Below are 13,416 nucleotides of genomic sequence, written 5' to 3'. Positions count from 1 at the left end.
TTTCTCTAACTCGCGGGATAACTCCAAGCTGCCTCGCGGGCAGGGGGCTGCCTGCTGGTCCAGCTCCCCAAGGATGCCTCGTGGCCACAGACTGCTGCCCAGACTGGCAGAGATCAGAGGTCTGTCTTCCCAAAACGTGCCAGGCAGCAATGAGGGCTGTGATGGACATCTCCTGTTAAGCAGAAATAGGATCATCTAAAATAGAGAGATCAAAATCCAGCTCACAAGAAGACACAGAATGTCAGCTCCTGAGGGAAGAGCCAGTAGTCAACAGCGATGATGAGCTTCCTGAGAAAGAGATAATTTCCTGCAAGCTGTTGTTTTGTCTCTGCGCAGAACATCACCCCATCCGAACACCTGGAAAGCCTTGGAGGGGCTGAGGTGGGCAGCAATCTGGTGGAAGACTTGAGGAACTGTCTTCACGGATGAATAAGCAGCAGTTTCAATGAACCTCAACGCACACAAATACACAGATGAGGAAAAAACCTATCAAGACACCGTGTCAGGAGAACAAGGTAGGCCGGAAGATGCCAACCTGAGAACAAGGGCACTTGCTGGGACTTAATCCGACTTCACTCAGGACAGGCAAGGGCCAGTCTCAGCTGCCTGCGACCGCTGGATTATGTTACTCTGCCTCCTGCGCAAGCTCTGGGTCCAGCAGCTCTGCCTTCCTCCCCTTGGCACAGGGGAAGAGCAGGGGCAGAAGAGCGGGGCGGTGAGTAAACATGGCCAAATCCAGATGACAGCCTACGAGAGCTAAGGGCAGCCCCCAGGACCTCTAGAAAGCCAGATTGTGCCACCACCATTCCCACCGCAGACCTGGCTGGATCTGCCTTTGCATGCTCGCTGCGTACAGCCTGCCAGCAATTAAATCCAACAAAAGCTGCAATCAGGAAAGGGGTAGGAGGGTGCACGCAGCAGGACCTACAAAGGAAGAGATGGGATCTGGATCCTCCTATACAAGCTCAGACAATAGCCATAATCGTAATCGCTGGGTCAGTCCTGTCCACCCCAAACCCTGCTGGGAGCAGGTACGCAATTGAGGCTGGATCCTGCATTTCTTGCTCTCATTGTTCCTCTTCCTCCCATTCTTCGCTGCTTTGTTCTATTCAAGGCGTTTTTTCAGCCTCCCTTCGGAAACACATTAACGGGCTGCTACAGCCTCCTGTACGCCCTGATTAAAGAGCAGCCACAGATGCCTCTTCTTTGTGGAGCGTTTTGCACCTATTACTCGGAGGGAACGGGGAGAACACGCGACATCGGAAAGTCACGGCGGGTCAAGAAAATAATGTAGGTGGTTAGGTAGGAAAATCTTTGAAGCTCGTGAAGCCATTAGCCGAGTGCAGAGGCTGTAGTAAAAAGGATAAACAGAGAACGTGGATGATGAATAAACAGTAGCTGAAGAGAGAGAGGAATACATGTTGCGCCCAGCGATGAAACCAGTTCTACACTGAGAAACAGCAAGTTTGGGATGTTTATTTTGCAGAAAGTGATTAAGTAACGAGTCCAAATGCGTATTTCAAATGGAAACCATTGCAATAACTCAAATGCTTTAGCGGAGAGCGTTTACTAAATGAAAAGAGACAGAAACAATGTGGTTTATATAATGCATGACCGGGCTGCGATGAGTTTTTCCTGCAGGTTGTGTCACCAGCCTCCCGGTCAAAGAGAGGCTGCTGCCGAGCACTGCCGGAGCGGCTTCCCAGCGCTCCTGACCCCTGCCACGTCCCTGGGCAGCCCCGGCTCTTCCGCAGGGCTGTGTTTTCAGGGCAGGCCACCTCACCCCGGTCTGACAACAGCAAGCAGCAGGAGAGCGGCGAGAGCCTGCACGCCCCAGGAGTGCTCACCTCCCTGCGAAGGACACGTGAGGAAGAGGGTGCCTGCGCTGTGGAGGCTGAGTCCTGTGACAGCCCATAAAATGTAGCAGTACTCAGTGCTCGGGGGGAAAACTGTGCAGGTTAACTTGCTGCTGAAGTACGATGTGAGGCCAAACGCCCCAGTCCCAGCAATCATCCTCACTGCTTAACCTCTTTGTCCTCCTCGCTCGCACACCAGCCCAAGCCAGCCCTCGAGACGGGGAAACTCACTCCAGAATTCCCACACTTTACAGAAGCGACATCATCCTCAGCCTCAAACCAGTCCCCCAGGGTGAGCCCAAGATGTCCACCCTGCTCTCTTAGCAGTTGGAGGCAGCTGGGGAAAACACATGGGGTGAGCAGCCGACCCTCCACTGCTGCACCTTGCCAGTGCCCAGCCACCAGCATCTCCCCAGCAGTTAAATTACCCAAGCACTTATCCAAACAAAACCAGGAGCAAACCTTGGATTCTAGATTTTTCTCATGGGGTCTGCTCTCTCTGTCTTCCTGAGAGCACCAGGATGGCAGTTTACTATTTAATTGTTAATTACGCTTTCTTGTTAGATTTCAGATGCTGAAAAATGTTTAGGGATTTATTCTTCTGTGTAATTAACCATAATGATGAAACACAGTTCTGTACCGCACTGCAGTTTTTGTTAAGGTTATTCATAATGGGGAAAGGCTAAATAGGTTGAGTTCATTATTGTTACAGAAAAAAAAAATTTTGAGGTGACCCAATCAAATTAATTTGAAATTAAGTGCAGTGAGGCTGATAACTCCACACAAGTCAGGAGTTCACATAAAAATAGAAGAGACAATCTACAAAGCAAGAAATCACAAGCAGACAGGGAGTCGAGCTGGAATTACTGCAACTGGGAGGTGGCAAACACACGGCGCTGGCAACAGGGCCACTGAAAAAACCAGTGAAAATGGATAGAGAGATGGGCAAAGACTGCAGGATGAAAAAAGAAGCTGGAGGAGGAAGGGATGAACATGAAGATGGATTTGAAATAAATGGGTAGGGACAGTGCTTGTTAAGCTAACTAGATTTATTTCTCTGCACAGAAATTCTTATGTCCTTACAAGACAGCACTGAAGCAAGGTCTTTAATTTTACTTTTCCTGGGTTTATCGCTTAGGCCTTAATGTTATTTAACAGCAGCAAGCGTCAACCCGTTTCACTGCCAAGCTGGACTTAATTCAAACCCGTTAAATCTGGCGGAAGCTCTTCCCTCTCCACAAAGACATCCCAACGAAGCTGGTGCCAAAACATGGGAGTCGGGCACCCTAGGAGAATGGACAGCACTGAAGTGCTGACGGACAGAGCAGGGATGGGGAGACAGCCTTCACCCGTCCCTCCTCCCAGAGCAAAGAGGAGGAAGCAGAACGGAGAGCAGCCAGACGTCAGGATGCTGAGCCCTGCTCGGACAGCCCCGCACAGCACTGCAGAAGGAGGCAGCGGAGCCCGCCATGCCGGGCTCTTTCAGCTTCTCTTGAAAAGCAGACGCATGCTTTATGCCTCCCTCTGCTTTGCCAAAACAGTGCAACCTCCGAACCAGGTGCAGAGCTGGGTGCAGAATGCCGATCGGGACGTTCCGGGTGCACACCTGTCATAGTTTAAGGGGTTTAACCTCACGGGAAACAGGTAGGACAAGCAATAACCTGCCACCAGCCACCTCTAGGAAACTCTTGAGCGCTGCTCCAAGCTGATGTTTGAGTTACTACCTGCGATGAGTTTACTCACGAGTCTTTACCCAGGCCTGTAACACCTGTTTTATCCCTCAGGGCCCAAAGAGGGAACAGCGAGACCCCAGTAGCACTGGGCTCGTTGGAAGAGGCTGTGCTGGGGCCCTCCCTGCGTCCTGCTGGGACACACAACATATGCAAGTTCGGGCCACCAGTTTGAAAACCTGTCCCCAGCTACCCAGTTTGAACAGCACGTGGGTGCTTAAGGACTGGCCAAACCACCACAAATCTCTCAGTACAGCTGCACGAGCGACTTTTCCTCCTCGCTCCCCACTTTGGCCATGCCGAAACCTTACCTCCGGCGCTTTCTGCCCTCTCCCCATGAAATACAAACTGCTCTCTCTGCCTCGAAGGTCCCACGGCTTAGCTTCTCCCCACTCTCACCTCTAACTCACCCCTAAGCACAGAGGGAGCAGTTGGGATAAGGCTTCAAGAATGCATTCACATAAATTATTATTCCTCTTCTAAGGGGATTACAAAAATCCTTTTATTACAAAATATTAAAATGTTGAAATTATCGGTGTGGAAAAATGTTTCCTGGAGGTAAAGTTTCTAAAAATTGAGGTTTTAATCACAAGCATAATCCTTTCTGGCTAACATTTCCAGTCTTGTGAAACATCTAGATACCAATTGCGCAGAGGCCTGACTGCGCTACGAACAAAGGAAGACGCTGCCTGTAAATAGCTTAGAGGACAGCAGAAGACACTTCGCTCATCAGCAGTCTTTTTTTTCGCTTAATATAGCTCCTCTTTGCATAAAACATTGACATTTTTGCAATGTTTGGACCCAATGGTGCGAATGCTGATTGTCATCCAAAGATACTAGAGCATACCTTCAAAAATATGCAAGAACATTTTACAGACAGTAGTTTTACTTGCCTTCAAAATGCTGTATCTTAATATTTCATACTTATATATATTTAAATGTTAGTACCACCAGATAAATGCTAACATGCTTTTATGCTAATGCAATCACTGAAAATCCAGATAATGTTGTGTATTGGCATATACTGTTAGTGAATTATGGATACCTAAATGTACAATCCCACATGCCTAGCAATTATTTTTGTTAGTGCATTTAACTTTTATTTGCAATCAGAGCACTTGAGGATTGTTAAAATGAAGTTTACTTTGGTAAACTGCTGAATGGAAAACATTTTGTTAAAGGTTCAGACACAGTAAGACTGTGCTGAGGTTGTAGAGTTGCAATAAGGGCGCCGCTCAGAAAACTCTACCAGATGGAACGATGTTTGATTTGGTCACAGACTCGGCGATTAAAACCCCAATGCCTAAAACGAAGGGCATGTAAGAGAAACAAGGGATGAAATACTGATTTCTTCCATATCAGGTCACCCGCTTCCAGGGCAGAGGCTCGCAGATGGGGAGGGCAGCATCCGTGCAGGCAGCACCCTGGCAGCTAGACCTGGGACCCCTTGCCCTGAGGGCTGAACGCTGCAATGCTGAGGCTGCTTTTCAGTTTAAGCCAAATACATAGGAGCGATACCAGGAGGGAGAAATCCTGAGCTGCCCTCGCTGTGCCTTCTCCTCCTGCCACTGCTGATCCAACATCTTGGCCAGCCACTCGGCCTGCTGGCTGAAGGTGAAAACCCTTTGATCCCAAAGCGGTTTTCAGCACAGCCGGACCTCCGAGCTAGGCCCCAGCCATGCCGCGTGCAGGCAGGTCCTGGGTGATGCAGCTGGTTGCTCCGTCCCCTACCTGCTTCGCTACCTGGTCAGAGTTAAGGACAACGCAACACTGGAGAAGGCCTGGGCATCTCTAAGAGTTGCAAAGCTCTGGGTGTGATCCCAGCACGCCTGAGGCTGCTCGGTGACCAGTGGCTTTCTCCAGCATAAACAACTTGGCTACAGACAACGCCAAACTCCCTCTTCCAGGCTCAGCTACGCCAGGAGTTAATGACCTCCCAGGCTGAGGAGCTGCAGTGATCATGCCCTGATCATGCCCGAAGGTTTGCCTGCTTAGAAACGTCCGGCCAGAGCCAACCTGGCTGAAGAGACCTGGGAGGTGGCCGCAGACGCGTTTGGTGAGCAGCAGACCATGGCCTCTTGCCCAGGCGTGGCTCAGCATCCAACAACAGGATCTGAAAGCAGCCCCAGGCACACAAGTAGGGATCAGATCATGCCCCCACAGCCCAGTGAGCTGCCGCACCTCTGGGCATTCACTGGAAAGTCCAACCACCCAAGCGAGGCCCCTAGGAAAAACCACGAGCAAAGGAAATAAACAACCACCCACAGAAAAACACAAGGCTTCAGAAAACGCTTAGCGTGAAGTACTTGAAATGCCCCCGGCAGTTTAAACGGAGCACAGAGTAAGCTGGGAAAATGTATGAACAAACAAATTAAGCAGATAGCACAAAGCAGACAAGTTGGCATGTAGGTGTCTATTGAGAAAGCCTAAGCACAGCAAGGGGAGAAAAAAGCAAACCCAAAACCCAGGCATAATATCCCTCACATTTTGGAACTGAGCTCTCAGACAATACATCATCCAAACCACTCAAAATTACCATCTGTCAGAATGTCCTTTAAAGATAAAAGGTCTGAGAGTTTCCAAAGCGGTATTTTAATATTGTCATATTAGAAAAGAGATTTTTGCTGTCCAAAGAAAGGCATTTGCAATTAAGTGAGGAATGCTATACAAAAGCACCAGCTGAATGGCCACTGCTACACGCTCCTATCATGAGGCAACGAATTTCTTGAGTCTGGCTCATGTCACGTTAGCTAAATCAAGAAAGAAGTGATTTAATAGCCCCTGATGTTTCACAAGTTACCTGCAAATGTTTCCAGAGCCTCTGCGTGATTTTCTCTTTATGAAACATAATTAAGAGTCTACATGCTATTAAAGAACCTAAGGATACAACTGCAACACAGTTTCAAACACGAAGGTAGGCCAGAACACGAAGAGCAGGTCTGTGTTTCTGCTGTGATGGTGTATCTCACTGTGAGCAGGAAGTCAAGCCCTGTTATTAACCTGGATCCCTTCCTGGTGTAAGTCTGGGTACCCGCGGCTGTCCACGAGGCCATGCTACTTCACACAGGCTGAAAAGCAACCGCATCGTATACGAGACTGCAAAAGAAATGCAGATGTGTAGACTATATATTAGCCTACAGCCTAAGTGATAAATAATTTATAACAGTGGAGAAGGTGACTGTATTTTTAGGCATAGAAATATGCAGATATAGCACTCCTGACTTTCAGTCCTCACTCTGCACTTCTGACCTTGAGGTTTGGGTCCATCCGATGCATTTCTAAAGCCTCTGCACCTACCAACAAACCACAAAGCCCCAAAACCAAAAAGGTTACCGACACAACCCACAGAGCCCACGCTGCAGACCTGCAGCACTACACGCCACGCTCTAGCAGGAGGCCACCTGGGCTCCTTCGGGCAACGGCCGCCTTCCTGACCCCCTAACATCCTTCAGACCAGTCTGCTCTAGGTTCCGCCTGCTGACCCCGTTCCTAACCCCCTGTCTAATCGTCACCCCTTTGGTGCCAGAGGCACATGTCCATGGGGCTAAAACCCCCTCCAAAGACCATGGGAGTTGCTGAATTTCTGAAACCAGCTTCTCGCCATCCTAAAGCGGCTGAGGAGAAAGGTGAAAACACCCCCCCACTCCCTGGGGTGTTTGTAACCACGCCACCCTCCGGCTCTTCCCCCAGAGAGGGCTGCCAAGGGCAGAGGAGGGGAGGCAGAATTATGCCCCTTGGACTTGTAAAAACAAGGAGCCCAGGGAAACCAAGAAACAATCATAGCTTCCACACCGAATTACTTCTGGCTAAGTCTATGAGCAGGATGAAGACGCACTGAGAAGGTCGGGGTAGTGGTGCTGTAAGGAGAGGGCTAGGCAGGGAGAGGACAGTCTGCTGTGTTGCAGGATGAGAGCAGCTTTCCACTCCTGCTAGTAGTAAGAAATCAAGAGAGATGAAGAGAAGCAGAGAGCCCATCTGGTCTCCCGAGGTTTTGGCCCTCCCAGCAGGGTGGGACAGAGCTCACCCGGACAGCGCGGCTCCCAGGACGAAGGCAGCGTGTTCCTTCAGCGCGGCCTCGGTGCTGTTCAGCCCGTCGATCACAAGCTGGAGCCCGCCCATGGAGAGGAAGTCCTTGGCATTGTCCACCTGGGAGAGAGCAGGTCCTCATCAGCACAGAACCCCCAACCAGATCTCACTCACCAACTCTTGGGAAACGCGCCACTTCAGAAAGCACAGCATCTCCCCCCTCCCAGTCCAACCACTGCTGAGTTTTAAAAGCAATTAAAAACCGAGCGGGAACGACGGCGGCTCGGACTGGGCACGAGACCTGCCAGCAGTCGGTGCCGTGGCTGCAGAGGCACAGTCTACTGACAGCTGGCTGTCACTACATGCAGAAGGCATGGCTGAAAACTCAAAATCCTTCAATTAGCCATCAAAACTACTCTCGACACCTATTTCGGTAATTCTGACGATGTCAAAAATCCAGTAAATCTGATGTTGAAAAAGCCCCAGTTCTTTACTCTCTCGTCTGAGCAGGCCTTTACTGGGAACCCAGGGAATTGTACGTTTTGCAAATGCAGTTAATTAATTGAGGCTCTGATTGTAGCACCAGGAGTCAGGAACGTTTAAGAGCCTGTCAGTAGCAACGGTGTGCAGGCAGCATCCCCTCTGCTGACAGCGGAGGCGGTTTCTGGGTGCTTTTCATGAGCACCGACAACGATGAAAAGAAAAAGGCAGTCGCTGCTCGGAAGGGTCAGCCAGGAGCTTCCCCTCGGGGCAGCCCCAGCAATGATTTCTCTAAACCAGACAATATTGGACTAACTGCCAGCAGGGAAAAGCTTAAACGTTAGTGGGGATTCATCCGTCTCGGACTTTAACCAGACCTGGGGCTAACCAGGCACAAATCGCAGTGGGGATCTGTTCTCGGGAAGGAGACTGGAAAAGGGCTCCATGTGGCTCACAGGATTTAGAGAAGCAGAGCAAAGTGCTTCAAGTACAAAACTCAGTCCTAAGTCAAACCACTGCAGTTTGGTTTCCAAGGCGCTTTTTTTGCAGATTTAAAGGGACTCTGACGAACGCTTAGAACTGCGGGTGCAGAACAATTTCAACATTCTTCCTCCCCGAAAGACAGGGAGACAACAGCACATGTTGTCAGATGGAAATAAAGCATAAAAACGAGTTACCAGCCAGGCAAACCGACCTCCCCAGCTTCAGCAAGCAGACCCCACCGATGGGGTGGGAGAGACAAACACCGCAAGGCCTGCAGGATGTGCTGGACTCGGGCGCCGGGCTCCAGCCTGAACGCTCTTTGATCGGCAGCGGCTTCATGCTCAGCTGTATTTTTATCTCAGCCGTCCTCCTTCACCAAAACTGGCCGTAAGTCAGATATTTTAGGTACCCAAGAGCCTGAAGAAGCTACCTAATGTCCTACAGGTATGTCCTTACCAAAGCAGGCCCTGGGGAGCTACAGCTCATCTCCTCCCCAGCAGGACAATACCCACCACTTGGTGTGTATTTCTATTCTGCAAAGCCAGCGATAGAAAGCTGATCTCTGCAGGTCTGCTGGGGCTGATTCAGGATTTGCAGTAGCCTTTGTATCCTTTCAGATCCTATTCTTTTAACTGTCCCTATAAACTGGACCTGCCAGACCTCTTACTTTACTGCAGGCCCATCTTCGTAGACAAAGAAATCTATGCAGCAACCCAATTTCAGCTACCAATGGGTCCTTTTATTGCTCAGCCTCTGTAAAAACTCCGAGGCTGTTTCCACGCCGGAACTGGACGTTGACTTCTGCTGAAGAGCGAATGCACAGACGGGCAGAAGTTTACATCCAGCACCAGTCATGGTAAAACCAACCACTGCTGTAACCTCATCGGCACCAGAGTCCTTCAGGTCAGCGTCAGCGCGACGCCTCGACTGCAGAATACAAATTGTGCTGTAAAGCTTATTTTCAAGATGTATTTACTTTTTTTCACTGGAATCTGTTGTGAGAGCTCCTTCTCTCACCATCTGAAAACCAACAAAGCTCCCGAACTCAACAACTTGAAGGTATTAACCCCCCTGGGGAGCGGAGGATGCTGTGAGGCGGCAGCTCATGCCTCACTTCAGTCCACCGAAATCTGCACAGAAGAAAGCCAAAGATCAAAAGAGCTCTTGGGTAAAGTACACAGGCAAGGTGGGCGAGGAGAGGGACGGGAGAAGAGCAAATACGACAGCAGTTATTCAGGGAGAGGCTTTGAATCAGAGGAGAAAGAAAACAGGGAGAAAAGGCGAGAGAGAAAATGTTAGAAAACGAGAGCAAGGAAAGCAGCGTGTCAACCGTACGCAACAGAGGAAATGAGCAGTGAGAAATGGTGTAGTATGGCAGAGGAGGGGAGAGAGAAAGATAAGGAGAGTAAATAATTGAGAGAAAGAGCCTGCGACGCATAAGAACAGGCCTTGGCTCCACACACTGCTGTGCAAGCACCGTGCATTCTGTTTATAAATGAGTTATGCGCTGGCCTCTCACATTTGCATTTGGTTTTTATGTGTTACAGATAACCTAGCAAGCCAAACCTTCCTGCTCTTTCTCCAAGAAGGGCTCCCAAACGTGCCAACTCAAATCCTGGCTGACGAGAAGCAAACCAGAGCTGGCAACCAAGAGCTAAGCAAACACAGAGCCCTTGGGCTGACTCTTCAAGAGCAGGAGAGAGCGTCTCCCCGGGCTCGGCACCGGCCATGGCTTCCTCTCCGCTCCCTCCAGCAAGCCCAGAGGCACACGCTGCTTCCATCCCAGCGCTACGGGATGCTCATGACCATGTCGTGGAGCAGAGAGCATCCTTTGCTTGCAAAACCTGCAGGGCATGGCATTTTCCTCTTGACAGGACATTTTGTGCCCCAGAGGCAGCAGCAGGATGCCGGGAGCTAAACTATCATCAAAAGCTGCGGCACGTTACCATTCAGATGGCGGCTGGGGGAGCAGCAGAGCCATCACTGGTCCCACCCGTGGGTGCACGCTGGCCTGGGCCACCCACACCTGCAAGGATCCCCGTCCTCCGGCGGTATGGCTGCGGCTCGCCGCAGAGCACTCCGGACAAGTTCAGCCCTTCCAGGGTTATGCGGCACAAGTGTATTTGGCTGCTGTTCAGTAATTACATTAAGCCAGCACCGCTAAAGTCAGTCCCAAGCAGAGATAATGCTCTGGATGCATTCAACTGGCTGGAAGAAGAAAGAGGAGGAAAAGCCACGCTGGCTTAGAGACAAGTCATATTTCTTATCAGTTTCCTGCCTGCTGAGAAGGTGCTGCCCAGCCATCTGCCCTGACAGCGCGGGCACAGAGCAACGTTGTGATCGATGCACAAAGGAGGCCTCTGTGCTCCCCACCAGCCTCCCTGCCATTCCCCCCTCCTGACCCCTTTGATGCTGGATGTGGCTCTCTTTGATGCTCCAGTCCCCGCACAAGGAGCGGGGATCACTTCCCTGCTCCTCTCGCCTTTCTGAAACTGTTTGCCCCATCCTGTGCTGCAAGTGGGCAGGATTTTGTGCTGGAATAGTCCAGACTATTATGCTGGAATCCAAAGCATCCAGGGTGTTTGGGGGTTGCTTTTTAGCATGCTGGCCTGACGCTCTGGCACCCTGAACCAGACAGAATTAGCCCTGAGTATAAATATGAGGCTCTTTGGGCGCCCATTGTTCACACTCTGAGTCAGACAGATGCCATCAGTGAGACAAAAGCATTGAGAACAAACAGCAAGGAAGTCTCTGCATGCGTATGACACAGAATTAGTGTGGAAATTCAAGACAAAGAGCCCTGGAAATAACAATTCCATTATCTGGTGCACAGACTCCCTCTCTCAGCAGCATGCTCCTTCACCACCTTCCCCCAAAATACCACGTTTGGCTTTAAGAAGTGCTGTTGCAGCGAAAGGTCTTGTGCTGGCATCTCCCAAGAGTCGTCCCATTCACCCTCTGAAATTATAAAGTCACTGAGAGCGACACTGGAAACACTCCCAGTCCGCTCCAGCCTCTCCCAGTTGCTAGGGAGGAGAGGCCCAGTCCTTTCCCACAAGGCAGAACACAGCATCAATGCCCAGACACCCACCCAGGCCACTGCAGCGTGGGAAGGCATGAGGGAGGAGAGGAGTGTGCCCAGGGCTGGCAACCGATGGGAGGTAAAAATGAAAGCAGAGATATCAGAGACAGGGAAAAAGCCTGAGCATAAGCCTGAGGAAGCGAGATTTTGGGCAATACAGTCACCCAAGCACGGAGCTGACGAGCACAGCTCAGCTAGTGCTCAGCAACTTGCCATTTGCCTGAGCCACTGGTCGTTGTCGCCACCAGCCCAGCTGTGAGAGAGGCTCCACCTGCCACTTCTCACTCACACCGAGACAAAATACAGGTTTTTGGGTGGCTGTCGTCTTCCCTGGTATGGAGACATTCTCTGTGAACTGATGTAAGGGCACCTACTTGCAACCACAGAGGCTTTCCATGGAAGGAGCGAGAAAAAATTATTTTCTTAGTAGCCACCACTCTACTTACCCAAAAATGGCAAATAAAACCCCATTTTGTAACATTAAACGTATAAAAGAAGCAAAAGAGAGGGTAGGGAAAAAAGCCTGAGAACAGACAACAAATCAGGCAACTCTAAACCCTGGGAAACTGCTCGCTGCTGGCACAAGCGATGATTTATTCAAAGGTGGGTATAAAGTAAGACTGCAGTAGCCCTCTGCTGTCTGTTATTGTCCCAGGATTATGATAATTAAGCAATTTGTATTACCTGATACAGATAAGAAAAATAAAGCTACAGTTATGACAACGTATTCCCTGGTTTTTACATGGTAGTTACTAATACATTTTTGTTACCTGGTGAACATAATATTCAAGATCATAAAGCGCCGCTACTTTTTCATCCAGCGTGGAGGCAGAGCTGTTGAATTTGCTGATCAATTTAACCATAATTTCATAGTCTGTTTCCATCTTCACGTTCAGCTTTTCAAACTCCTCCTTCAGCTGATCTATGGGCCGGAACTTCTTCCTCACCTCTTCCTCGTGGGCCTTGAAAGCAGGAGGAGGAAACCAGATATGAAGGCAGGTGATAAAGAGAGCAAAGAAAGACGCAGAAAGAAACCCCAGCCCCAGATTTACAAGGGGAACCTGGCTGCCTATGCAAACAGATTTACTGCTGTGCATCAGAGATGCAGGGGCAGCGTTGGAGGGTCCTTCTCAGAAGCCCAGGAACCCAGTTACCTGTAAGATACCCACCTTGGGTACCAGCAAGCACTTCCCTAGCCTGTACCTAGGGCTTTCTACACCATTTCTATGTCCTACGTGTCCTCCCAAACAACGGCGAGCCCAGAGGCAGGCAGAACTGCTGTTCTCCGTTTGCCTCCGAGTGGATGTTCTCAAGACCTGACTGCAAAAAGCCCTGAGGAGCCTCCCTGGTCTCACAGCAGACTCTGCTTGGAGCTGGAGACGGGGCTGGAGGCAGGTGGAGGTTCCGTCCAGCCGGAACTGCCCAGTGACTCCATGCCCGTGACATCAAGTTGATCCTTGATGCGTACGAAGATGCCTTCGTCATCCCAATCCTTAACACGTTTCAGGATGGCTTTATGTTGCAGGGACACGCACGCACCTCCGGTCGCGGACAGGAGCTGTCAGAAGGCAAAGCTGGAGGACCAGCAGGAAGATGCGGCAGCTGAAGTGCCGTGCCATGGGGCTTGGCCAGGAGATACAGACAGCACCCCACGGGCTGCAATGAGCCAAGAGAGCTGCGGAAAGGCACGCAGCGAGAAGCAAGAGGCTCTGCCAGGGATCTAAGAGAGCCCCAGAGCTGGCAGGGATCAACTCTCTCA

The 13,416-nt window shown here is 50.4% G+C and overlaps 1 protein-coding gene across 1 annotated transcript in view; it reads right to left on the bottom strand.

The window, feature by feature from the left end:
• SIL1 (SIL1 nucleotide exchange factor) overlaps positions 1–13,416 on the bottom strand; it is a gene marked incomplete at both ends in the record, with an annotated part of 41,955 nt that overhangs the window by 25,037 nt on the left and 3,502 nt on the right. The window contains 2 exons of the mRNA XM_010152672.1: positions 7,611–7,732; positions 12,428–12,619. Of these exons, the coding sequence (XP_010150974.1) occupies positions 7,611–7,732; positions 12,428–12,619 (314 nt within the window). The remainder of the gene's footprint in view (positions 1–7,610; positions 7,733–12,427; positions 12,620–13,416) is intronic.

This window comes from Eurypyga helias, unplaced genomic scaffold (genome assembly GCF_000690775.1).
Source record: "Eurypyga helias isolate BGI_N326 unplaced genomic scaffold, ASM69077v1 scaffold7535, whole genome shotgun sequence".
Classification (NCBI taxonomy): Eukaryota; Metazoa; Chordata; class Aves; order Eurypygiformes; family Eurypygidae; genus Eurypyga; species Eurypyga helias.
This window is presented reverse-complemented; position numbering and strand designations above follow the sequence as displayed.